Consider the following 26,295-nt stretch of genomic DNA (forward strand, 5'->3'; position numbering starts at 1 on the left):
CCGCCATGCAGCACTCAAGATGGCCCGGCTTCCTCCTACTTTTCATTGGCTGGATCTCTCAGGCCTTCCGTCTCCACTGGGAGGGTGAAGGGGCGGAACTTCTGCTTGATCGACAGCTATTTTGGTCAATGGACGAAGGGCAAGAGCCCGTGAACCGCTGGAACTGGAGAGCCTGCCCAGTGTGTGGGAGGGTGTTTGGGCTGGGGCGGGGTGGAGCAGAGCCGGAAGCGGGAGGGGAGAGTGAAACAGGAAAAGAAGGGAAGAAGGAAGAAGAGGGAAGAGGAGGAGAGGGAGGAGGAGGAGGGAGGTGGCGGCGCCGTGGCGGAGGAGCAGGAGCAGGAGGGGGATGGAGAGGAGAAGGCTCCTGGGTGGCATGGCGCTCCTGCTCCTCCAGGCGCTGCCCAGCCCCCTGTCAGCCAGGGCTGAACCCCCGCAGGTAAGGGGGAGGGGGCGTCCGGGCCAGCCTGGGGGCCTGGGGGTCGTCGAGGCCTGGCTGGAGGGGGCTGAAGACGGCGTCGCTGCCTGGCTGGAGGGGGCTGAAAGAGTGTCGTCGTCAAGAGTTGAGGGGTCCCGAGAGTGGCTCCCGTGCCTGGAGTGGACAGGCTCTAAGGGGGCGTCGGTGTTTAGCGGAGGGACACCTGTTTTGGTGTCAGGGAACTGGCACAGGCATGGTGCCCAGTGAGTGAGGGACCTTTGCGAGAGCTGTTAGGTCAGATGGGCTGGGATGACCGTGACTGGGTAGTGGGGCCCGGCTGAGGCGTGGGGGGCGCATTCGTGCCCCCGCGTGGAGCCGGTCTTCAAGGCAGTAATGCAGTGTGTACGTGTGTGCGGGTAGGGGTAAGTGGGTTATTGAGCTGGCCTGTGAGGGAAGAGGGGCTGAGAGGATATTTATTTCATACTGGACAGGGAAAAGTTCTGAGCGTATCTTGGCTCCATTTTTAATGTGTTGGAGGCAAAGGGTTTGGAGGCCGGGCTCTTGGAAGGCCTGTGGGATGGAGTAGATCAGGACCCTTCAGGAGGAGGGCACACTTGAGCTGTAACAAGCTCTTGCTGTTAGGCTGGCTGGCTTGGGAGAGCCAGCCACTGATGCTGATCTAGGCCAGTTCGGGGCTTTTGAGCAAAGGGTGGTGCTGATGCCAACATGGGCAGCAAATGGAGCACCCCAGCTTTTCTTGCTGGGTGGCTTGCTTTTTATCCAGGCAGAGAAGCTTGCTTGTGCCGATTCCAGCTCCGGCTGGCATTTCGAAACCCTAATGGGAGTGTTACTCCTGGTGCCAAGTTGGGTGGGGTGCAGTAGGGGGAATCACCCCTCCTTCCTTTGCATTTGGCAAGGCTTTACCATTCTATTTTCTTCACTTGCTGTTCTCTTCCCTGTCTTTTCAGAAGAGAATAGACACGCACTCACTTTCACACATGGCATGATGGCAGAGTCTATCCAGCTTAGCACTTGAACTTTGCGTTGTGATCAAGAGTAGAAGCCGAGTGCCAGCAAAAATACTATCTTTGCCCTAGGAGTTTATGGGCTTCCTTTTTACATATACATCTTGTTTTGCCCATTAGTATCCCTTATTTTATTTTTTTATTAGTTTTTTAAGTTTGTTTATTGAGAGAGAGAGAGAGAGCGAGTGAGCATGAGTGGGGGTAGGTGCAGAGAGGGGGAGAGAGAATTCCAATCACACTGCGCAGAGCCCGATGTGGAGCTCAAACTCAGGAACCACTAGATCATGACCTGAGCTGAAATCAAAAGTCGGACTTAACCGACTGAACTACCCAGGCACCCCAGTATCCTTTATTTAAAAAATTAATTAGTTTTTAAAGTGAGGTGAAATTCACCTAACATAAACCATTTAAAACCATTTTACCATTTTAAAGTGAACAATTCAGTGGTGTTTAGTACATTCACAATGTTGTGCAACCACTACATCTAGTTCCAAAACATTTTCATCACTTGAAAAGAAAACCATCTACCCATTAAGCAGTTCCTCCCTGATTTCCCTTTCTCCCAGCTCCTGGCAACCACCAATCAGTTTCCTGTCTCCATGGATTTACCCATTCGGGATATTGCAGAGAAACAATTTGTGATATTTTGTGTCTGCTTTCCTTTAACATCATGTTTGTGAGGTTCATCATGTCACATGATTACATGTTACACATGGGTTACGTGTTATACATCATAACATGTACCAGTACCTCAATCCTTTTGGTGGCTGAATGATACTCCATTGTATGGCTATACCACAATTTGTTATTCATTTATCTGTTCAAGTGTCTTCTGTCCCTGTCCTCCCCCCCCCCCCCCCAATCTATTTATGTACATTTGAAATAACATGTGAAAAGAACAGAGCTCCTTTTCTTGCCCAGTATATTCCCTTTTCTAGGGCTGGGATCTTTCCATTTTAGGGTTTGTTGCAGTTCTTCCTTGTCCTAGTTAAAATCATAAACTGGCAGGAGAGATATTTTCTTTGTTTACTGGAAAAGTTAGAACCCTCAGGACTGGTGAAGTTAAGAAGTATAGAAGTTGACACAACAAAATATACAAGAAACTGTTGCTTTGCCTTTGTGTCTATTTCTGTAAGTAAAGAAAGGTCATTCTCAATATCCAGTAAATATAAAAAAATTTAAGAACATTGCAGCCTTAGATGGGTGCCCTAGGCCTGTGGATGCTTCACCCGGCTGGAAGAGCAGTGGTGGGCCTCCTGAGTTGATGGTGGGAACCGGATCCACTTCCTTGGCAGAGGATGGAAAGTGGAGGTTCCCACCAGGTCATGGAAGCCTGGGAGCTGGCGAGAAGATGTGGGAGGGGAACTTCAGTATCATGGCAGTTTATTGATCACAGGCCGTTTTCTTGCCATTTCTCTGCCACTTCCAATACTTATTTTGGGGACAGGGTGGCTTTTGTACTTTGTTCCATTTGGGTGGATCTCGTGCTGACCAGCAGCTATTATGTGGTTACAGTTCCTGCAGAGAAAGTTTTTTGTAATGAGTGGGCTCCCTCTTCCTGACCCTCCCCCCACCCAATACTCCCATCCCCACCTCATACCCTTGTCTCTTTCTGTCCATGAGTGCTAGATATCTATAGTGAAATTTGTGTTTTGAATTTTAACCTTTGGAATGGAAGTTACTATATAATTATTAACTCTGAATCCAGCACTGTTTAGTCAATTTGGTTTTTGTTTTGAGGTTTTTGTTGATATTTGGCTTGTAGAAATAAGTAAAAAAAAAAAAAATCCGAGACCATTTTGGCATAGGACATACTTAAGGTACTCACTGTCCTTATTTCAACAAGTGGCTTCCAGCGAACTCTGAGTCAAGGAGGACTCAGTTGTACTCATTCCGTATTGAACATGGTGTGGGTATCTTATTACATTATTTTTCCCTTGAAATGCCACTATCAAATACCATCTTTTTTTCTTTTTTTCTTTTTTTTTTTTACATATGTATCTAATATCAGAAATATATGGCATTAAGGCAGCTTACTTTCCCTGTTACCAGCTCTCCACTGGAATTGTCATTTCTTGTCATCCTGGCCCAGGAAAGTTAACGGCCTAGCTTACTTCTGAGATTGGGAACTTGGACTTGACTCTCCTATAGGTTACTGTGACTCAGATGTCACTCCTTAAATCCATAAAGAGTTAAAAAAAAAAAAAAAAAAAAAAGCCGTGGAGTTGCCAGACTGAGACCTTGGCATTTGTCTCTTCTAGTTAAATAATGGTTGAGATACATAGAGTTTATTTCTTTCTATTGTTGGTTAGATTCAACTAGAACAATCTGACTATTACTTAAAATAAAGTTTGGGGTGCCTGGGTGGCTCAGTCTGTTGAGCGTCCGACTTTGGCTCAGGTCGTGATCTTGTGGTTTGTGGGTTCGAGCCCCGCGTCGGGCGCTGTGCTGACAGCTCAGATCCTGGAGCCTGCTTCGGATTCTGTGTCTCCCTCTCTCTCTGCCACCGCCCGCCCCCCCCCCCCCCGACTCTGTCTCTCTCTCCTTCAAAAATAAACATTAAAAATTTTTTTAAATAAAGTTTTAGTAGAAATGTCTTTTTCCATAAAGCCCCCCAGCTAAGGGTCTGGGCACAAATCTCTAGAGACACAGTCCTTACCTTTTCTCTGCCATTTTTAAAACTTTGAGTTGGGGGTCCTAATTCCTAATTTTTTTTCTTACCTCACCTCTCCCCTACCTCACCAACTTGGCCCCAGTTTTCAGTTCAGAAGGCTTAGTTCACTTTCTTTCTTAAAAACAGCATTTCAGTGTGATTGCCATCATTTCTTCTTAGAGAATAGTGGGAGATGGAACGTCCAGACCCTAATTCCCTGTCCCTCATTTTCTTAGTCTGTTTTATATACCAAAGTGAGCATTTGTCTCAAATCAACACCTTGAGTTTCTGTAGTTCTACTTTCAGTAGAATTCAGCAACCATTTATTGAAATGTCTGCTCTGGGGCTGGGAACCCTCAGATGAGTAACTGAATACCAGTCCTCAAGGAGCTGGTAATCTTTTGGGAAAGACAGGTAACACACACAATGATCTGTAACCCGGAGGCATCAGTGCCCTAAAGGATGTGCACACAAAGGACAGTGGGAACAGTTGCTTCTGCTCCTGACAGGGGAAGGTGGGATTTAGGAAAATCTTCACAGAAGAGGCATTTGGACCAGGCCATAAAGGTTGATAAAGATACTTAGGATCTGCATGGACCAGGAAGGGGGAAAAGTCTATTCTAGCATGGAAAAGTGACAATGGAGAATGAGTCTGGAGGTGGCACATAGTCTGTGGTAGAAGCTTCCTTTATGTGGGTGTAGAGGAGGGTGACACTTGAAAGGTAGTACTGTGGTCATGTGGTAAGGAGGCCTTTTATCCATTCATCCAAGCAGTGTGGTCTAGAGAACTTTCTGTGATGGTAGAAATGATCTATATCTGCGCTGTCCATTTTGGTAGCCACTTAGCCACATGTGACTATTGGGTACTTGGAATGTGGCTAGGATAAATGAGCAACTGAATTTTTAATGACATTTAGTCTCTTATAACAACTGTATTGAGACATAATTAATATGCCACTAGATTTGCCCTTTTAAAGGCTTTTTAGTAACTCATAGAATCGTGTGACCATGTACTATCTAATTTAGAACATTTTCATTACTCCAAAAAGAAGCCCCATAAGCCATTAGCAGTCCCTCCCCATTCCATCCCTACCTCCCACAGTCCCTGGCAACCACTAATGTATTTTCTGTCTCTATGGACTTGCCTATTCTGGACATTCCTTATAAATGGAATCATACACTATGTGGTCCATACACTGTTGGCTTCTTTCACTTAGCATCAGGTTTTCAAGATTTGCCCGTGTTAATATATCAGTATATCATTGCATGTATCAGTATTTCTTTCCTTTTTATAGCCAATTAATATTTAGCTGTATGAATGGGCCACATTTAATTTATCCATTCGTCAACTGATGGACGTTTGGGCTGTTTCCACTTGTGGACTGCTTTGAATAATGTTGCTGTGAACATGCATGTGCAAGTTTTTGTGTGTGTGTAGACCTAAGTTTTCATTTCTCTTGGGTTTATACCTAACAGTGAAATTGCTGGGTCATATAGTAACTATATGTGTAACCTGTTGAAGAACTGCCAGCCTGTTTTCCAAGACTGGTATGATATTTAATTTTAAGTAATTTAAACTAAATAGCTACATGTGGCTACTGACTGCTTAATAGTCCAGATAGAACAGCTTTCCAGTGTGGGAGTAGTGAGGTATAGTCCAACACAGTGGTGAGATCATAGGCTCTGGGGGCAGACCACCTGAGATCCAAACCTGACTCTTACACTTACTATCCTTGAGCTAGTTCTTTAACTTCTCTGTGCCTCAGTGTCTTCACCTATAAAGTGGGACCAGTAATAGTACATACCTTATAGATTTGCTGTGAGGTGGACATAATGTATCAATATCAAGAATAATTATCACTACTATTATCATTTGTGGTCCCCAGGGTGCATTTGGTTGTTGGTAAGTTAGTATCAGCTCTCAAATTAAGTTCAGGAGCTGAGATTTGGGGAGTTTGAAAGCGACTTCCTTGATTCTGTTCTATATCTGAGTTTGGTTTTGTCCCTATAGGAAATGTTCATGGTGAACCTGTATGTTTAGGGTAGTAGTTCTCAATTGGGAATAATTCTGCCCCTTCCTGAGGACATTTGTCAGTGTCTGGAAACGTGTTTGGTTGTCAAAGCTTGGGAGTGCTGCTGGCAGCTAGTGGGTGAAGGCCAGGGATACTGCTTAACCTCCTGTAACAAAGGATAGCACCCCCCCCCCCCCCCCGCCCCTGCAACAGAATTGTCTGGTCCAAAATGTCAGTAGTGCCAAGGTGGCCAGGCGCCGGTTTTGTGGTACCTGCTATCCCCATATCAGCTCGTGCTCATTATCACAGGGTTTGAGGTCAGCCTTCCTATGAAAGAGAACACAGCTTTGTAAAGTGTATGAAATAACCTTGACAACAAATTTTAGGTGGGACAGTTGACAACTTTAATATCCTGAATCTTGATACTCTCAGATTTGTTAGCATGTTGCCTGTCGGCCCTGCTTTGTCAGAGAAAATCAAACATTTGGAGAAAAAAGATTTTTTTTTAGTTTGTGGTTCAGTAAGTGGGTGAGCCTCCCTTATTCACCCAGTCTTAAACTTTCTTTCCTCTTGCTTTGGTTTACCCTTGTGGTTTCATTTTAAGAACGTGTTTGTTTTCATCCCAGTGATAGCCTGATGGCCAGTTCCTTTCTATTCTCAGTGTCCTCCATGGTTCCATAACCAATCTGGACGGAGTCATGTTGTTAGAACTTTTTCCTTTTCCCATTCCATGTATTGGTTTTACTCTCATTTCCGGCCCCATGAACACTGGTTTGTTGTCACACACTCAGCCTGCAGAAACCGTTAGGTATTTTCAGGGTTGCCACATGCTGACAGTCCTGGACCTGAGGGTGACTGTGTGGCCTCAGGAGAAGCCTTCTCTTTCAAGCCCCCAGGATGCAGTTCGTCTGTGGGTTTGGGGCACTAGTTGGCAACACTGTATACATACCGTGGGTATCTCAGATAGCTTTGGATTAACAATTCCAAATGCCGTTTGAATGCCTGGCCGTCCATTCTCCTAAGAGCATCTCTAGCTTCCCTGCCTTAAGTTGTTGGAGCTTGAGAGACCATCAGGATCCAGGTGCAGTGGTGTGGGTTCATTCTTTGCCCTATAACCCCAGTTGTGGGCACCAATCCCACTATAACTGCACAGACACTAAGATTCCACTGAGTGACAGGGAGCAGTGACAGTGGGTCTTTGTGACCTGTCTCTTGGTGGCATACAACAGACAGGTTGACGTCTGACTTATGGGCACCTCCCTTTAGGACCATCCTTTGTATTTCCACCAGGTGGAGCAAAGTCTGGCCAAAAAACTGCATGCAATGTGGAAACCACAAACAAAGAAATATCAATAAATCCAGAACATTGCAACCTGGGAGGGAGGAAAGGGGAAACAAATTTCATCCTATTGAATTCTGTGGCTTGTTGATACAAATTTGGACTTTCCCAGTGTGGGAATTAAAGTAGGTCATGGTCTCAGACTTGTAGATCGCCAATCTTGCATGGACTGGGTTTTTGGGATACTCTCGCTTACTCAGCTACATTCCCATAGCTTAGATTTATTTACTTTTGGTTTTTTTCTTTCCATACTTTGTTTTGTGGGAAAATAGATGAGCTATGTATCGTCTGTTCCTGATGCCATCATCGCCCTCAGAGTGCCTTGGCTAACTTTTGATTCATGATCTTAGGTGTTTTAAAGAATTTAATTTAAACTTGTTTTGGAAGAGGTAGAAGTGAATGTAAGACGTTGCAAGGATACTTGTGGCTTGGAAGGGTGGATCCTAGAGTAAAGCTATAAAAACATGTCTGTTTTGATTTTTAAATATCAAGCAAGACAGATCTTATGTTGTAACACTGTGTTATTACACATTCTTGTAGATCAGAGGCATGTGTTCATGGAGAAAGTATTCATGTTTTTCAAAATCCTACAGGCTGCTTTTTTTGTTCACCATTTCCAAAATTATCTTCCTCATCTAAAATCCTACCTGGCCATTCACTCCAGTTATATTAAAATCCAACCAAACACAGAAACAACAGAAAAGCCACAACTTAGTTTATTGATCAGATCTAAATTATTTTTCCCTCTTAGTGATTTATTTGGGAGAGAAGGTTAATATTTGGCTTTCTACACTGAGATGGTGGAGCATTGTAGCTCTTTGGGATTTGACTATAGAATTGAACAGTGTGAGAAATTCTTCCTGTGTACTTCTTTCTTTTTATTTGGGTCCTTTGTCTTTAAATATGCAAATCTCCTTGCTGTGTTTGCAGGGATTTGGGGGAAAGCAGAAAACCTGTAGCAGTCTGATTTGGCATAAGGACCACTATGGCTTTCTTTCCATTTTCCTTCCTTAGACCTGATTGCTGCTTTTCTTTGAGCTTTAAGGTGCCTTTTACGTTTTCACATCAGTTTTTAATTACACAAAAATAACACATACTCTAACAATGGTATACTTACAGACAAAAATGCTTAGAGTAGGGGCGCCTGGGTGGCGCAGTCGGTTAAGCGTCCGACTTCAGCCAGGTCACGATCTCAACGGTCCGTGAGTTCGAGCCCCGCGTCAGGCTCTGGGCTGATGGCTCGGAGCCTGGAGCCTGTTTCTGATTCTGTGTCTCCCTCTCTCTCTGCCCCTCCCCCGTTCATGCTCTGTCTCTCTCTGTCCCAGAAATAAACAAAAAACGTTGAAAAAAAAAATTAAAAAAAAAAATGCTTAGAGTAAAAAGTGAAAGTTTATGGTTTGGTGTGTGTTTTGGGTGGGTTTTATGCTTATGCTGAATGTTTATAGATATAGTAATAGTTCATATATATATGTAAATAACTTCTATATATAAACATAAAATTATTAATGGATGGTGTTCCTTAGTTTTTCATTTGTTTTTATTTTTTTGTTTTTTATATATGTATTCTAATGTTTATTTTTGAGAGAGAGAGCACAGCGCACGCATGCGTGTGTGCATGTGAGAGTGGGGGAGGGACAGAGAGAGGGGGGCATAGAGGATCCAAAGCTGTCTCAGCGCTGACAGCAAAGAGCCCAATGCGGGGCTCAAACCCATGAACTCTTGAGATCATGATCTGAGCCGAAGTCGGATGCTTAACCGACTAAGCCACCCAGGCGCTCCTTCATTTGTTTTTAAAACAAAAATGGCGGGCGCCTGGGTGGCGCAGTCGGTTAAGCGTCCGACTTCAGCCAGGTCACGATCTCGCGGTCCGTGAGTTCGAGCCCCGCGTTGGGCTCTGGGCTGATGGCTCAGAGCCTGGAGCCTGTTTCTGATTCTGTGTCTCCCTCTCTCTCTGCCCCTCCCCCGTTCATGCTCTGTCTCTCTCTGTCCCAAAAAACAAAAAACAAAAATAGCATACTTTATATGTGGTACTTTACAACATGCATTTTTTTTTCATCCTTCATGGACTTCTTTCTATATTGCATATATACCTCTGACTTCTAAAAAAATTACCTATATGTTAATTGCTTTAGACCATGATTTAGTTAATTACTCCTTCATAGATGAACATACATTGTATCCATTTTTATGATTTCACACAGTGTTATAGTGAACATCGTTATATATATATTTCTTCCTGCAGTTGTGCTAGATTTCTACAAGTGGAATTGAGGATTGTGGGGTTGTAGGGTATGTACATTTGAAATTTTGGGTCGATAGTGCCACATTGCTCTCCAGGGTGGTTGTATGAGTTTATAGCCCCATCAGTAGGGTATTCAAGGGCTCATTTCCCCACACGTGTGTAAGCAGCATTTCTTCATCTGTGCCCTCTGCATATTCTAGAAGATGTGCCTTCTGACAACACAGGCACGTGGGGTACATTTCAGTTTTCTTTCTCGAAAGCCTTATATAGGTCTCTGATTTGCTAAGCTTCCAGTCTCCTCCCTGTGTGCTGTGGAACAGAATTCACTCTAGAGCAGTGTACCTGGAGCTGGAGAAGCATAGCTATGCCTGCTCAGGTGCTGAAGGAAGTGGTTTATAGTCCCCTGGAAGATGTCAAGCAGGTGGCTTGGAACCGTTGGCCAGTTGCTGTGTGGCTCACAAGTCTAACCAACCACCCTTTTGTGGTGGTCATCCTAGGAGAAGGGATACTTGGAAGTATCTTCACTGAGAGTGCAGACTCTGGAGCCACACTGCCTCCATATACCCTTAGGCTAGTTAATTGACTCAGTTTCCTCATCTGTAAAATGGGATAATAACACCTAGCTTATAGGGTTACTGTGCGGGTTAATTGAGTTATTGTACTTATAAATTGGGTTAGTACTTATAGAGCACTTAGAACGGTGCCTGCTACATAGTAATTGGTAAATATTAGCCTATATAATAATACTAATATTTAATTATTAGTATTACATATAATATATAATTTAACTTTTATTATTTAATAACTTAATTATTAAATTATTTAATTATTTAATAATTTTATTATTATTATTATTATTATTATTTTTATTTTTATCTTTAAAGCTTTGGGAGGTGTTAAGGCTTCTTATCCCTTGACTGACCCAAGATCTGTTTCCAGTGGAGGAATTTAAGAGTATATTTTAGTAAGCCCCTAGTCCAAAAGGCATGTGACTTCCATATCACCAGCCTTGGCAGTCTGATGAGAGGTGTTTTTCCACCAATTGTTTTCTTTTTTTTTAATTTTTTTTTTTTAACGTTTATTTATTTTTGAGACAGAGAGAGACAGAGCATGAACGGGGGAGGGTCAGAGAGAGGGAGACACAGAATCTGAAACAGGCTCCAGGCTCTGAGCTGTCAGCACAGAGCCCGATGCGGGGCTCGAACTCACGAACTGTGAGATCGTGACCTGAGCCGAAGTTGGACGCTTAACCGACTGAGCCACCCAGGCGCCCCCACCAATTGTTTTCTAATGATAAGTATGAAGTTGTTTATTCTTAGAGCAGGTAAGTTGGAATATACACTATTATCCTGTTTTGTACATCACTGTGCCCTCCTGAATGAGGAAGCGTGGGGTCACCACCAGCAAAGAAGTGTGCCTTGCCTTGGGTGTGGGAGTTGCAGTTGGACACCCGCTCTGACCGCAGTGCTAGACCACATGCAGGTCTGTATGCTCTCTGCACACAGCGTCCTGTCCTGAGGTGTACTGTACTTCCTGTTCTGAGGTGAGGATGGTTTCTGAGGCTTTAAAAAAAAATAATAACAGCTTTATTGAGCTACAATTCACCTACTGTACAGTTCACCCTCTTAGAGTGTATAATGCAGTGTTTTTTAGCATGTTCACAAGATTGGGCCGCTGTCACCACTATGTATTTCCGAACGTTTTCGGGGAGCCTGGGTGGCTCAGTCGGGTGAGTGTCAGACTCTTGATTTTGGCTCAGGTCATGATCCCAGAGTCATGGAATTGAGCCCTGTGTTGGGCCCATGCTAAGCATAGAGCCTGCTTAGGAATCTCTCTCTCTCCTTCTGCCCCTTCTCTGCTCGTGTGCATGTGTGCACTCTCCCCCCCCCCAAAACAAAACAAAACAAAACAAAACAAAAAAAACCCCCAAAACAACCCAACAGAACATTTTCATCATCCCAAAAAGAAACCCTATATCAGTTAGTTCCCTTCCAAAGACCCCCCGAACCCCAATCTACTACCCACTAATCTACTTTCTACCCCTGTGGATTGTCCCACTTTGGACATTTCTTGCAAATAGAATCTTAACACCAGGTAGTGTTTTGTGAATGGCTTCTTTCACTTAGCATAATGTTTTCAGGGTTCATCCATGTTGTAGCATGGGTTAGTACTTTCTTCCTTACCATTAATATTCTATTGTATGGGTACAACACATTTTATTCATCCATTGGTCAACTCATAGACATTTGGGCTTTTTCCACTTTTGGGCTTTTATGAATAATGCTATGAACATTGGTCTACAAATTTTTGTGTTGACATATGTTTTCACTTTTCTTAGGATATACCTAGGAGTAGAATTGCTGGTCAGGTGAGAACTCTGTGTCAGTTTTTTTCAAGAACTGCCAGACTGTTTTCCAAAGTGGCTGTACCATGTTACATTCCCCACTAGCAATTATGAGGGTTCCAATTTTTCTACATTGTCTCCAACACTTGTTATTGTCTGCCTTTTCTCATCATAACCATCCTAATGGGTGTGAAGCAGTATCTCATTTTGGTTTTGATTTGCATTTCCCTAATGACTAGTGATGTGGAACATCTTTTCATGTTCTTATTGACCATTTGTGCATTTTCTTTGGAGAAATGTCTGTTTCATTCTTTGCCCATTTTAGAGTCCCTTTTCAGACTAAAGGGAAACAAGTCTTCTTATGGAATCCCAGTGAATGACTGTTGAGGGGATTTTCCTTTAAATTAGACTTTCCTGGGGCTCTGGCATTCTACCATGCTATCACCTATTCTCATGACCCTGGACCAGTTGCTTAACTTCTCTGAGTTGGCTGCTTCCTCCTATCAGCATTGCCCAGAGAAGGCTTTGAGGCAGCCATTTGTGTGATAAGAGGCCCATGTGGCCAAAGAAGTCTGCCTTCTCTCTTGGAGAGTCACAATGAGAGTGCTTTTACAGTTAAGCCTCTGAGGAGTCTCACAGTTAAGAATCTATATGAGTCCCTTATCAGATAAATGATTAGCAAATATTTTTCCCATTCAGTAGTTTTTGTTTTGTTTTGTTTTTCACTTTCTTGATGGTGCCCTTTGAAGCACAATTGTTTTTCATTTGGGGGAAGTCCAGTTTATCTATTTTTTTTCTTTCATCACTTGACCTTTTGGTATTCCTTAGTTCTTTCAATTGCTCTGTAAAGCTTAATATCACTTTGGGTCAAGAGCAGACACTGTTTAGAATAGAATCCATTAGATACCTTTTTTTATGGAAAGTTTTGAGCATGTACGAAAATAAAGAGAATGGTGTAATGAACCCCCGTGTTCCCATCACCCAACTTCAGCCATTTCTTGTCGTGGCCTGTCTTGTTTTGTCTATATCTATTTTCACTTCCATTCATGCCCAGTGAAGTTATTTTGAAGAAGACTGCCGACTTCATATCATTTTGGCCATGAAGAGTTCCATTTGATTCTCTAAAAGATAAAAGAATTTTGTTGCTCAACATAACCACCATACCATTTTACACCCTAAAAAATTGACAATAATTGCTTAGTGTTATAGGATGGACTCTTGCACTTGAGAATTTAAATTAGATCTGGAGGTAAAAATGCCACTTAGAAAATTCAGCTAATATATGACAGTTCTTCAGTTTTCGTAAGTAACCAGTCCTCACAAAGCATTCCACTGCTTTAAAAAAAGGTGTTCCCCAAGAACACCCTTCAGTCCTGTGGGTGTCCTAGGTGTTCTTCCAGCTACAGCTTTCACTTGACCAGGTCTTGTGGTGGAGTTACGGTCATGGCAAACCCTTTTTCCCCCCCTTCAAAACTTCTTTGTCATCTTGTCACGGTGGATATCCGTTTCTAACCTCTCCCCAGTGTATAAAGTGAAAGATTAACTTAGGACTTTTGCCCTCAATTTCTAGTGTAGGGAGAATTGGGGGAAAATCCTGCTCTTATCTGAGATTGCACAAATGTTCAGAGAAACTTGGGAAAATGAGGAGACCTGTCAGCTCATTTTCTCCTCTTTCACCTCTCCAGGGGCCTAAGCCGCATGTCCCCGCATGGCCTGGCTGACTATGCCTGCCCTCAAGGTACAGTACTGGGGGGTTCATAGCAGATGAGCAAAGCTGCTGAGGGAGAAATGGAACATAGGATTTGGAGGCTGACAGATACCATAGTGATAATGACGCTATGAACAGATGCTCAGTAAGAAAGAAAGGCTGTGCTGTTTGAAATGTAGGAGATTTCAGGTTGAACAGTCTTCTTAACTGTGAGACTCCTCACAGGCTTAACAGTAAAGCCCATGCATCGTGAGTCTCCAAGAGAGATGGCAGGCTTCTTTGACCACATGGGCCCCTTATCGCAGAAATGGCTGCCTTGGAACCGTCTCTCGACAGTGCTGATCAAGGTAAGCAGCCATCTCAGAGAAGTTAAGCAATTGATCTCAATTGCTTAGGAGAATAGGTGTAGCACAGGAGAATGCCAGAGCCCCAACAGAGTCTAGTTTAAAGGAAAATCTCCCCTTGGGTAGCGTTACTCACTGAGGTTCCATGGGAAGACCTCTGTCCCTTCAGTCAGAAACCCTAAGTCCGGGGGCGCCTGGGTGGCTCAGTCAGTTAAGTGTCTGACTCAATCTCAGCTCAGGTCATGATCTCAGGGTTGTGAGTTCAAGTCCACATTGGGCTCCGCACTGGGTGTGGAGCTTGCTTTAAAAAAAAAAGAGAGGGGCGCCTGGGTGGCTCAGTCGGTTAAGTACTGGACTTCAGTTCAGGTCATGATCTCACAGTTCGTGGGTTCGAGTCCCAGCTTGGGCTCTGTGCTGACAGCTCATTGCCTGTAGCCTGCTTTCGATTCTATGTCTCCCTCTCTCTCTGCCCCTCCCCTGATTGCACTCCGTCTCTCTGTCTCTCAAAAACAAGTAAATGTTAAAAAGAAAAAAAGAAAGAAAAAGAAAGAAAGAAGGAAGGAAGGAAACTTGAAGGCTGGTCTTAGGTCAGTGCACATTTTCAGACATTCCCTGTATTGTCTGGCAAGTGGGGATAGTAAAAACTGTCTAGCCCTATTTTTTTTTAAATTTTTTTTTTAATGTTTATTTTTGAGACAGAGAGAGACAGAACATGAACGAGGGAGGGTCAGAGAGAGAGGGAGACACAGAATCCGAAGTAGGATCCAGGCTCTGATCTGTCAGCACAGAGCCTGACACGGGGCTCGAACTCACGGACTGTGAGATCATGACCTGAGCCAAAGTCGGCCGCTTAACCGACTGAACCACCCAGGCGCCCCTGTCTAGCCCTATTAACAACTGATGTAAGGAACAACTAAAATGGATGTGAAAGTAGTAGTTTATAAACCTTGAATTCTACAAGGATGATGATTTATTGTGTCTTTCAGCGCTTAGCGCCACCTTTTCTTCAGTATTGAGAACACCTTGTCCGGAATGTGCATCTTGAATAAAGTGAAAGACTTTGGAACAATGGATATAAGTACAAAGATACGGGTGCCTGCTAATTTTTTTCAGGAAGGGCCTGTGGCTTGCACTGACTTTCCTTCTTGCCATGATGGGGGATGCTTTCTCAAAGGCACTTGTAGCTTTTCTCTTCCTAAGCTTTAGGCCTATATTGTAGCACATCTCTGCCTACTTCCGCTTTGCTCTAGTGCTCCATGGTTTGGACCCTTGGGTCAAGGTGGTTTTGAAGTAGAGTCACTTACTATTGTCATCCATGTTGCCTTACTCTCTGTGGCCTGGGAGTACCGGGTTCAGGTGTGGCCTGTGGTCAGGCATTATATGACGAAAGGACCAGAGGATTTATCTGCTGTGATACCCTCTCCAGTTTCACCACCCTTAGTCATCATTTTACTTGGGGCGTGGATATGTATGTTCCAGAAGCTTTTCTACCCCCCTGCAACTTATGGGAGGGATAAATTGTCTCAATGTTTTCTTCTGGTGCTTTTCACCATGAACTCTTAGACCTGGAGTAGATTGGTTATCAAATAGCCTAAGGAGAGAGGAGGTGATATGTAATTTACGTAAGATCCAGGAAATGAAGGAAGACATGTTGCCAGGAGCTGTGTTTCCAGCTAGACCTTAAGTTTCACAATCCTTTATGCAAAAAAGGGGCATCTTTTAGGTGTTGCTTAATGGAATTATCCGGTGAACCGGTGGCAGAACCAGTGACAGAACCAGAAGCCGCTTCAGCCCAGTCCCCCTAATCGAAAAACTAATGGGGTTAGATCACGCCCCAGTTCTATCTTGAGTAAGGGAATTTTGCTTTTGAGATGGCTTAAATGCTTTGAATTCCTCAGCAGAGAAATTATAGATGTACAGATAATGAGACAAAGGGTTTCCCAATCCCTGTGTCCAACCTCATGAGTTTGCAGTCACATCCACATGCTCTCCCCATCTCTTAGCTGTTTATTGGGTTTCCGTGACCAGGAAAATGTCACCCGTGCTACTGTCTGGGGATTCAGCTGTATTAGCTTCATTGTTACAATCTTCTCTTTAGTCATATGTCTATTTATCCATGTACCAGTCTTTTTTGAGGGCCTACTTAGTGCAAGGGATCACTTGGTATTCTGAGGGACACAGAAGTGAAAGACCTCTTGCCTTTAAGTTGCTTCTACTTTAGAGGAGGAGTTAGGCCTGAGAATAAATCATTTTGCTGAGCTTATGAGCACATAAAAGAGTGGGCGGATTTTCCACAACCAAAATGGTCTCTGTTTGGACAGTGCAAATAATCACTCTTACGACCTTGCATCTAGAGGGCCCGATGAGCTACTTCCGGGACTCAGAGTTGAGGTGCCTTTAATAAAAGGACTTTGCTGTTAGCCCTTTCTGTGGACCTGCCACCATTGCAGCCGTGTTCCTGCCTGAAGTGGATCCCATCTCTCTCTGTCTTGCTCAAAGTTGCAACAAAAGGGAAAGATGAAATCAGATTTAGTGGAGACCTTGAAGACTAATTTTCCTAATGGAGTTACATCTGCATGTGATCAGGTACTGGATGTGACCCTTGTCCCTCATTTTGTTCTTATTCCAATCTTCAGTTTAGAGAGCGGTTTGGGAAGAGACATGAAACGTGTTGGGGGGGGGGTGGGTGGGGAGACAGCAGCGAGCCAGAGCGTGCTGATTTGCATGTAATTCTTGGTTCCTTGCTGGTTTAGTTTGGGTTGAACTGTTTTCAGGGCAGGAAAAACGAATCTGGCATTTCGGTACAAAAACAAACAAGGCTGCTGTTGTACTTGATAAAGCTGGAGTTGCAGATCCAGTGGCAGCCCATTAACTCAGTGACAGTGGTGAGTTTCAGAGACCCCTGCACTCTCCGGAGAAGGCAGTAAATGTCCATTTAGGAAGGCAATAAATATTTGTGGAGTGATTGATTGTCAACACAGTAGGATTTGCTTGTTGGGGGGGAGGAAAGCCAGAAACCTTAGGACGCTGTTGTTAAACTGGTTTCAGCTTCTGCTACTTTCTCTCTTTTTTTTTCTCAGACAAGATAGCTGGGTCAGAACTTAACTACCCAGAGGAATTTTCTTGAGATTCCATCATCCCCTTCTGCTTCTTTTATTTCTCTCTCTCTATTTAATAGACCTTTGAAATAGGTATATTCCCTCCACCTCCTCCACCCCCAGAGGGAACAAGAGCAACTCCAAGATGTAAACAAGCAAAAAGAGAGCCTAAGATGCTATGTAAACTAGAAATTCCTGTCCTTGCTGTTCATGGCGCTACCGTAGTCATCAGAAAGAACAAATGTGCTGGTCAGAGGTACTCTGCGAAGACACAGCGTGTGTGGGGCCTCTACCTTCTCCCTCCAGCCACTCTCTGCCCCATCTTGTGCCTTTCTCAGATGCCCCATGTGTCCTTGTTTCCATGTTTTGGGCTATACTTGGCTCTGCTTACCATGCTCCTCTTCCTTACCCCTACTGTACATGTTATTTTAGTACCCAAATCTCTGTCTCTCTCTTCTTTTTTCATGTTTATGTTTGAGAGAAGAGCGTGAGCTGGGGAGGGGTGTGAGCTGGGGAGGGGCGGAGAGCCCCTCCAGGGCCAGACGAGTTCAGCCAAGAGTGCATCCTCCTCATCCCGCTGCGACAGCCAGGGTGGCTGGATGTGACTGTGACTTTCTGGGTCACAAATGAGGTGCAAGTGATGACTACAATATCCAAATACCGTCACCATGCATGTTCAAGCCATTTTTGAGTAACACAGTCCTGGGTGAATTGCTAGCTCCACTGCCTACGAGCTGTGTGTCCTTGAATGAGTTACCTAAGTTCACTGAAGTTCCCGGTTTTCACCTGTAAGGAATGAGATAGCAACATACATTAGAGTATTCCCTCTCTGAAATGTATCATTTGATGTTTAGCAAGTGATTGCATACTATAGTTAAGAGCTGTTTGCCCAGCTGTCTTCCTGGGAAGGCTCTCAATAGTGGGAAAGCAGCCATAGGTTTGTTTTGTTTTGTTTTGTTTTTTAATTTTTTTTTAAGTAGTGTTTATGGCCAGTGTGGGGCTCAAACTCAAGACCCTGAGATCAAGAGTCGCATGCTCTTCCGACTGAACCAGCCAGCCACCCCCACATCCATAGACACCCTACAAGGCACCCCTACAAGCCCTGTGACTTGTAGAACTCCTTGTCCTAGTCAGAAACCAGGAAAGGTGTGTTTTCTTGTCTCAGCAGGCCTGCTACACGTCTGCCTTTGTCCAGCCCCAGGACACAGATAAGCTAATGTTCTTGGTTTCTGGCAGCTAAGCAGTCCTTAGCATTTCTATTTGGCAAAGTTCTGCAAATCTTTGTTTTGGGTTTGGAATGCTTCCCATGGCATTCCCCAAAGTAATTACTTCAGGATCCTTTTACTGATGCCCAGCCTCCCATCCATGACATGCCTTGGTTGGACTTTTCTTGTGGCACTCACATGGTTTAGGCTTGGAGCTTGTATCTGCTTCTGGGGGTTTTGTTGGTTTTGTGCTTTGTTTTGTTTTTTGTTGTTGTTGGGTTTTTGTTGTTGTTGTTGTTGTTTTTGAGTCCAAACTGGAAGGCATTTAAACGTGCCTATGCCCAGCCTGAGAAAGATAAGAATGATCTCTCATCTTAGATGTTCTGTGTCTGCCTAGCAGCCTCTGCTCCAAAGCTCCTGGAAGTAAAAATGGCCTTAGGTCTGGAGATTATCTCCTATCCTAGAAACCTGGCAGTTGTTGTCCTGTTCTGACAAAACCCTTTCTTCACATTCCTTGATTGTGAAATTAGAAACCCCGCACTCTCAGCCCTAGTCTCCTTCAGCCTCATCGGGCCATGACATGGTGTGGGAACAGTTCCCCAGGCTACCTGAGATCCAAGGCATGAAAGGTCTTCTGTTCCACCTTGCTCCTTGCATGGAGCCCATTTGTGTCCTGGGAATGGATGAGAACTTTAGGGCTTTCCCAGTCATTCACCTCCTAGAACTCTGGCTCCAAAGAGGGCCAGAATGGGTGACTGGGGCCTAAGGGCATTGTCCGTGTTCCAGAATACCACTGCCTGAACTGGTGTGTCAGTCTTCTAAAACAAGGTTCTGGGGGTGGGAGGGGGCGGCGCTTGGGTGGCTCAACTTTGGCGTCCCGACTTTGCCTCAGGTCATGATCTGGCAGTTTGTGAGTTCAAGCCCCTTCCTGACAGCTGAGTGCCTGGAGCCTGCTTCGGATTCTGTGTCTCCCTCTTTCTCTGCCCCTCCCTCTCTCACCCTCGCCTTCTCTCTCTCTCTCTCTCTCTCACTCTCTCTCTGTCTCTCAAAAAAACAAACATTAAAAAATTAAAAATAAAATAAAACAAGGTTCTGGGGCACTGACCAGGATCTGCATGTCTGCTCAGTGTTCAGCTGACCCTCAGTTCTGGTGTTTGCCCCATTGGTAACTTTTGGTCTAGTATCACGACTCCTTTATTATTGTCAAGGAAAGAGCCTTTGGAGCTAGAGACTTAATTCAAATCCTTACTCTCTCATGGCCAGCTGTGTGACCTGGGGCAAGGTGTCCATATGGCTCGGCTTCTACAACTGAACAGGGGTAATACCTACATCATAAGTTTATTGTGGTTGTTAAGTGAGATGTGGGTTAAATGGAGTTCTTAGTACAGAGTCTGGCTCATTGTCAGTACTGAAAAAATAGCTCTCCCCACCTCCATCCCAGAATTTAAAGATTATAAATGTATAGGCTGCCTAGAAAAACATTGCCAAAAGATTCCTAAATCAACTGCAGTGAAAGGATGAATTCCATTAGCCATGCGTATATCCACTGTTGTAGTATGTCTTCTTAAATAATAAATTAATCAGAATCCAAAGGGTTTCAGCATTACTATCTTTGGGGGGTTTCTAAATTGAGGAGGAGAATGTTGGTCAGTGGAAGGATGGTGGATGGCTCAGACATTGATTGCTTGGAGCCATTAACAGTTGTTAAACTGCAACATTTTGACAACATAATCCTGCTTAATTCTGGTTAGTGTGACTTCCTTTTTTTTTTTTTTTTTAAGCTGTTGAATTCAGCATTGAATTAGATTCTTCATTGTCAGGCAGATGACTAAAATTGTAGAAGGATTTGATTTACCTTTAGTCTATAATGTATGAGCCTGGGTCACTTACATAACAAAAGAACTCCTTTTGGGGCACTAGGGTGGTTCAGTTGTTTGAGTGGTTTGAGCGTCCGTTTGAGTGTCCAACTTCAGCTCAGGGCATGATCTCGCGGTTTGTGAGTTCGAGCACTGCGTCCGGCTCTGTGCTGACAGCTCGGAGCCTGGAGCCTGCTTCGGATTCTGTGTCTCCTTTCTGTGCCCCTTCCCCGCTTGTGCGCACATGCATGCGCGCGCTCTCTCTCTCAAAAATAAATAAATGTAAAAAAAAAAAAGAACCCCTTTTTTCCCAGACTAGTAGAAATTGCTGATGGCCATCTGGCTTCTGAAATCCAAAGGCTGACTACTTTGTCACTGAGTTGTGGTAACTTGGCAAAAAGTGAACTTGCCTTCCTGGGGATGCCCACATTTGTCAGTTCAATCTCTTTTTCTTCTCACCTCCCCCAAATCTCAGTGCTCAATGAGGCTTAGTCAGCAAAGGGCAGGAGGCAAGGATTAGGAGATTAGTGAGAAAGAAGTCATGATCAGCAATCACTTTGTTGGAGTATGTGATACTGTGCTAGGTGTAATGCATTGAGTTTAATACTGCCTTATACACAGGATTTTATAATCTTACAAGAAGATAAAAGTAGACAGCTCCTGATTAGAAACACTGCTTTGGGTTACATCCATAAAAGGAAGATGATTCATTAGGGGAAAATCGGGAAGCCTATGATGCAATTTTGATAATTTAGATTGAACTTTTACAAAATTATTTTTGGATTTCTAGTAATTTTGCTGCAATTGCACTTATCCAGAGATCACTGCTGCTGAATATTATTTAGAAATGTGGAATGTTTCCATAGCCCATCAGACCAAGGGCCCTTGAGTATTTTGCTCCTGGTGGTGTCCCCAGCACCTAGAACAGTGCCTGGCACATTTGTGGGTGTTCAGTAGGCATGGAATGAATGAATAAGTACACTAACGCCATGGTACTCTTTCCAGAGAATTGAGGTGCCACACTATCTTACTAGGTTAAGTTCAGACCAGCATTACCCACGAAGGGCTGCGGATGCCCTTTCCTCCAGTTTGGCTAACAAAAGTCATAATGCTGCATGCGTTTTGTGGTGGTCAGTGGTTGCCAGGGAACTGAGGAAATGAAAGGAGGGTGTTGAAAGCTGTGCCTTGATACCCAGGCCTGCCTGTCTCTTGTTCTCCTGTCTGCTGATTTGGCCTGTGTGTGAGGGTGGGAGCCAGGCATATGTGATAGCCTCTGTGGCTGTGTCTTGACAATACACGTTTGCTGAAGAATGCCTTCCTAGTCCCGAAACACCTGCAGCAGCAGAAGCCGCTTCTCTCCACACATCACTCCTCTTCTCTTGTCCGTAGCAATGAGGCTGCGATTCATTCTTTTTCCTGAGCCTCCAGGAAATGGCTCAGCTTGCCTGGCTCATTCATTTCCTTGTCAGGAAAGTCAGTGCAACCTTGACCATCAGTGGGAGACCTGCAGCAAGCACATCGTGTGTCCGGCTGGACTCACTAACGATCGAAAAGTACTTTTGGCAACACACCATGCTGTAAGTGTTGTGTACTGCTAATTTATTGTCCGAGGTGGGGGTGAGAGATGCTAATTTGTAAAGAGTCATTTCTGATGTACCTGGGTCGTGCCCAGCACAGTGCCACTCCAGTGGAGGCGTTCGGTGAATAGCACTGGAAGAAAACTGTTGCAGAAAATAAAAAGAAAGGTGAGATACACATGGTTTGAGTGATGGAAAATATAATTAATTTGCAGCCTAAGAAGTTATTAGAGAGTAACTTTGGATTTATAAAGTCCTCCAAAAAGAGTCATTTCTGCAAGTACAGATCCAAACACGAACCTTTTGTTCTTTGTTAGTGTTGTCTTTGCTAGAGGATTCAGGGCCAGAGAGAGCGGCTGTGACCTGCTGTGTAGGGAAGGTTGGCCAGATGAGAGCTGGCCTACACCACCGACTAGGAAAAGTCAGATCAGGACACCAGCCCCAGGGCCTTTGCTCCTTGTGCAAAGCTTGCTGTTAGCCATTTTCAGCCATAAACTGAGCTTAGAGAAGAAAGCATGACAAACCTAGGGTGGTGAACTTTTCAGAAGCAAGAGTTGGTTTAAATATAGATGATCTGCTTTACTGGCAACTTGGAGGCTGCCGTGGGACTTGTTGTACCTTTTGTAAGACAAGTGAGGAAAGATGTTGGCACCTGTACATGCGCAGTTTGTTTATGAAATATAAACTCTCCTGTAGAAGTGAGGGCTCAAGAGGTCAGCGTCCGAGGTAGCATGTCCTACCTTAGTGGGGGGGGAAGGTGCCTCACCAAGCCCTCCCTGCCGATTGCCTCAATCTCTAGAGAAAGTCGGGACAGCCAGACCTAATGCACTGTTATTTATTGAGCACTGACTCTGGCGGGCGTGGCGGCAGGAAAGTTTCTGTGAAACTGAAAATCACTGGGCTTGATTTTCTTTCCCAAGGAGAAGAAACAATAGCTCAAGAGTTCTAGAGTCCAGTCCTTATTCAGTTTATTGGATTCAGATTGGATTTATATGCACCCTGGCCGAGGGGAGCTGATGGGAGCAGCCCCGTCCTCCTCTGGTCTCAGGCTCCAGTGCTAGGTGGGTCCAGGGCTGGCCATCGTGGGTTTGCAGCACATCCTTCTCAGTATTCCACAGCAGCTGTCTGGAGTTTTTTCTGCTGTGCCTGAACTGATGTCATTTCCCCCTTGGCAGACAGCTTGGGTTTTGCTGCGTCTGAGATATGTCACGAGAAGGTGGGGGTGGGTCGGAGCCAGGCAGGGGGAGTAGCGAGGACAGCAGGAGGGAGAGCGCCTGCCTGGTCCCAGGACTCTGTTTACTTTCTCTTCTTTGCTAAGGAAGGCCGGTTCACTGGGACCGCGGAGCACGCAGGCCCACCAGGGGAAATGCTCAGTCCAAGACCTTAACTTTTAAAAGCCCTTTGTTCCAAACGTTAGTGTGGACGATGCTCTTGCAGGATGCCTTTCCTTTTGGGTCTTAGACAGGTAACTGAACTGGTTATCCGTGGATCGGGTTTGGGCAGGGAAGAAGGGTGGGAGCTGGTTTGTTGTACTGCTGTTTGGGCGGAGGGAACCTTTGAGAAAATGTCTCGCAGCTAGAGCAGGCCAGCTCCCATGCAGAAATTTCTAGTCCTCCCTGCTTGTGTGCTAGTTGCTCCTTACTTCCAGAGCCACTGTATTCTTAACCCCCTGCATCCCTGAGGTCTCTCTGGGGCCAGCCATTCTGATTTTCCGTTAGATACCGGAAAGCCGTTTCCAAAGCCTTCTAGAGGAAACAGCTGAGGGGAGAGGCTGGGGAGGAGGAGAGGCAGAGTAGATTCTTGATCCAAACTGCTTTTATTCCTTCTCCATTTTGATTTGGCTAGTTAGCAGAGATTTCTTCACAGTTTTGTCGTTCTAAAGGGATTCTGAGTGAGGGGAGGGGAATCTTCTGAAGGGAAGGGCTCCCAGAGGCTTTCTCCTTATAGGCATGTGGTCAGGGCTGTGTGGCTGAGGGACATCCTGGATATCTCTGAGGGCTGGGGATGGGATTGGCCACATTTTGGCCCTCTTGACAGACTTTTTAAAGTCAACAGACCCCTGTGGCAGAGTCTTGATTGCTTTGTGAACTGCTGTTTGAAGGAGGGGCACTAAATTATAGCCCATAACCTAGTGTGGAATGAGAAAACAGTAGCAAGCGACCAACTGCTGTCTGCTGAGAACACAGCTGTTGCCAACTATTTGTTCCAGGGCTTCTGAGAGTTGGCCACCCCATCCCCCTTTGGTCTGAGAGGCTTGTCTGTATCGGAATGTGTAACTGTAACCATTGGCGGCTGTAAGAGGGGGTGGGGACAGATACACACCCTCTACTGCCTGTTCCTGGGTGAGGAAAAGCCACAGATGAGATCAAGCCAGAAGCCTTAGAGAGTCGCTGCTCGGGACTGCCTCATTAGTCTCACTGTTAGAAAAGTGCTGGGTGAGCAAGTCTCCCTTGGGTTGCCCAAAATTCTTTAAGTGTCTCGGAAAAGCTCACTCCGTATATACCATCAGTGCTCTGTCCCTTTGGTGCAGCTGATGGAGAGGGGGCATTTGAGCACCCCCCTCTGCCCCCCAAGAAAGGCTGTCCTTTTAACCTATGGGCCCTGGTAGGGATTTTGAGCAGCATTGGAAATAGGATGGATGAAGCATCCCATGCACGCATGTCAGATGTCAGGGGCAGAGGGGTGTTTCCACCCCTCATGATAGGGTAGAAGGAGCAGGACTGGGGAGCCAGAAAGGCCTGTGTCCATATCCTGGCTCCCCCAGGGTCTTGAGAAGGCCACTTAATAGCTTTGAACCTCATCTTGGAAATTGCAGTCGTAAAACCTGCTGGAAGAGTTATTGAGAGGGTTTCACAAAATAATATATTAAAAACATGAGCACCTGGGCTGGCAGTGAGTAGGCATGCAGTAAAAACGTAACCATTATTTTTATGTTACTCATCCTGAGGAATGTGAGAGTGAGAGCGAGAGTGCAGGAGTACAGGAAACTAGAAGCCGGAGGACCAGAGGTGAAGGGTGTAGTGGACAGGCCTCCCAGCATGAGCGGACTGAGGGGTGGGAGGCCGTCACTTCCTATACCCGTGTGCGGTTAATCTTGGATGGATATTGAGGAGACAAGAAGAGGAGGGCCCCTGTCCCATCACCTCCACTCAGCTGAGTGAGAGGGTACAGTGGTAGGTCAAGTGAGGGGCTGGCTTGGTGGTCCTGGGGAGCATCTCAGAGGATCAGCAGCAGGTGAATCTTCAGCTCTTGTTTCTGAACAGATCTCTGGCGGAAAGCTGAACTAGAAGATCTCTTAAAGACCTTTTCTGCCCTTCTGTGACTCAAACCTTGCCTGTAAAAACTTTGACTGTTTTTGATTACATAATTTTGTATATTTCTAGCATTTCTGTGTCTGTCAGTGTAACTACGTTCTTTACTGGAGCTGTGGAAAAGCTAGCTTTCTAAATATTACTTGGTGATAATTCTGTTTTTGAGAAATGACACAGGGGGTACCTTGGTAACTCATTCGGTTAAGCATCCGACTTCGGCTCAGGTCACAATTTCATGGTTTGTGGGTTCAAGCCCCATGTCAAGCTCTGTGCTGACAGCCTGGAACCTGCTTCAAATTCTGTGTCTCCCTCTGTCTCTGCCCTTCCCCCCCCCCCCCCAAATAAAATAAATATAAAAAAATCTTTTTAAAATGAACAGAAGAATACATATGCTACTGGTCTTCGTCATATATAGTATGTATGTACTTTCATACTTTTTTTTTTTTTTTTCTCAATCCACATAACAACCCTGTCTTATGTGGTAGTGTTCTTCTGTTTTTTTCAGAAGTGCATACTAGGGCTTACAGAAGGTAAGCCATTTGCCTAGAGTTGCTCAGCTAGCTAGGGATATGGTAATTTAAGTTTTGTTTCTTCTTTTTAAACCCCGGTCTTCTGATTCCAAAGTCTGGAGTTTTTCTCACTACCTAGACTGCTTTGCCCAATGCCTGTGTGAGTAGAGTAGGATTATTGTATTGTTTTAGTTGAGGCATATTTTCTGAAGGTTGTTTCTGGGAGGCCCAGGTACTAGATAAGACACTGCTTGTGCCTATTTGCATCTTTCTCTATGGAATACTCTCCTGCACGCAACATCTACTGAATAATGCCACTGCAAGTAGATTTGCACACTTAATGAATGCGGACCTGACACAAAGGATGCAAAGATAAATAAAGCACAACCCTTACTTCCTAGGAGCTCACACTCTAATGCAGTGGTTCTCAGAATGCATAGAAATCACCTGGGAGTGGGGCTTATTACAATGTAGATTTTGTAGGTCTGGGGCCAGCCAGGAATATGCATTTCTATGAACTTCCCCAGGTGGTTTTGACTCTGCTAGTTTCTGGCAATTTGAGAACGACCTCGCTGCCCGCTGCCCGCCTCCGCACCCCCCCCCCCCCCCCCCCCCGCCGTAGGTTTAGTAGCATGGAAATAACCCCATGATAATGTG

General features: G+C 44.8%; 1 protein-coding gene across 4 annotated transcripts in view; it reads left to right on the forward strand.

The window, feature by feature from the left end:
* The first annotated feature begins 259 nt into the window (after window positions 1–259).
* Window positions 260–26,295, forward strand: part of WBP1L (WW domain binding protein 1 like) — a 61,591-nt gene continuing 35,555 nt past the window's right edge. Inside the window, exon 1 of one of the 4 annotated variants that reach the window (XM_086680749.1) lies at window positions 260–436. In XM_086680749.1, the coding sequence (XP_086536875.1) occupies window positions 347–436 (90 nt within the window). In that variant the 5' untranslated portion in view covers window positions 260–346. Of the gene's footprint in view, window positions 437–13,381; window positions 13,769–14,975; window positions 16,669–20,526; window positions 23,284–26,295 lie in introns of those variants that run through there. The other 3 variants (XM_086680751.1, XM_086680750.1, XM_086680752.1) reach the window with 3 other exon arrangements.

This window comes from Puma concolor, chromosome D2 (assembly GCF_028749965.1).
Source record: "Puma concolor isolate L17-30 chromosome D2, mPumCon1.1.hap2, whole genome shotgun sequence".
NCBI classification, from domain to species: domain Eukaryota; kingdom Metazoa; phylum Chordata; class Mammalia; order Carnivora; family Felidae; genus Puma; species Puma concolor.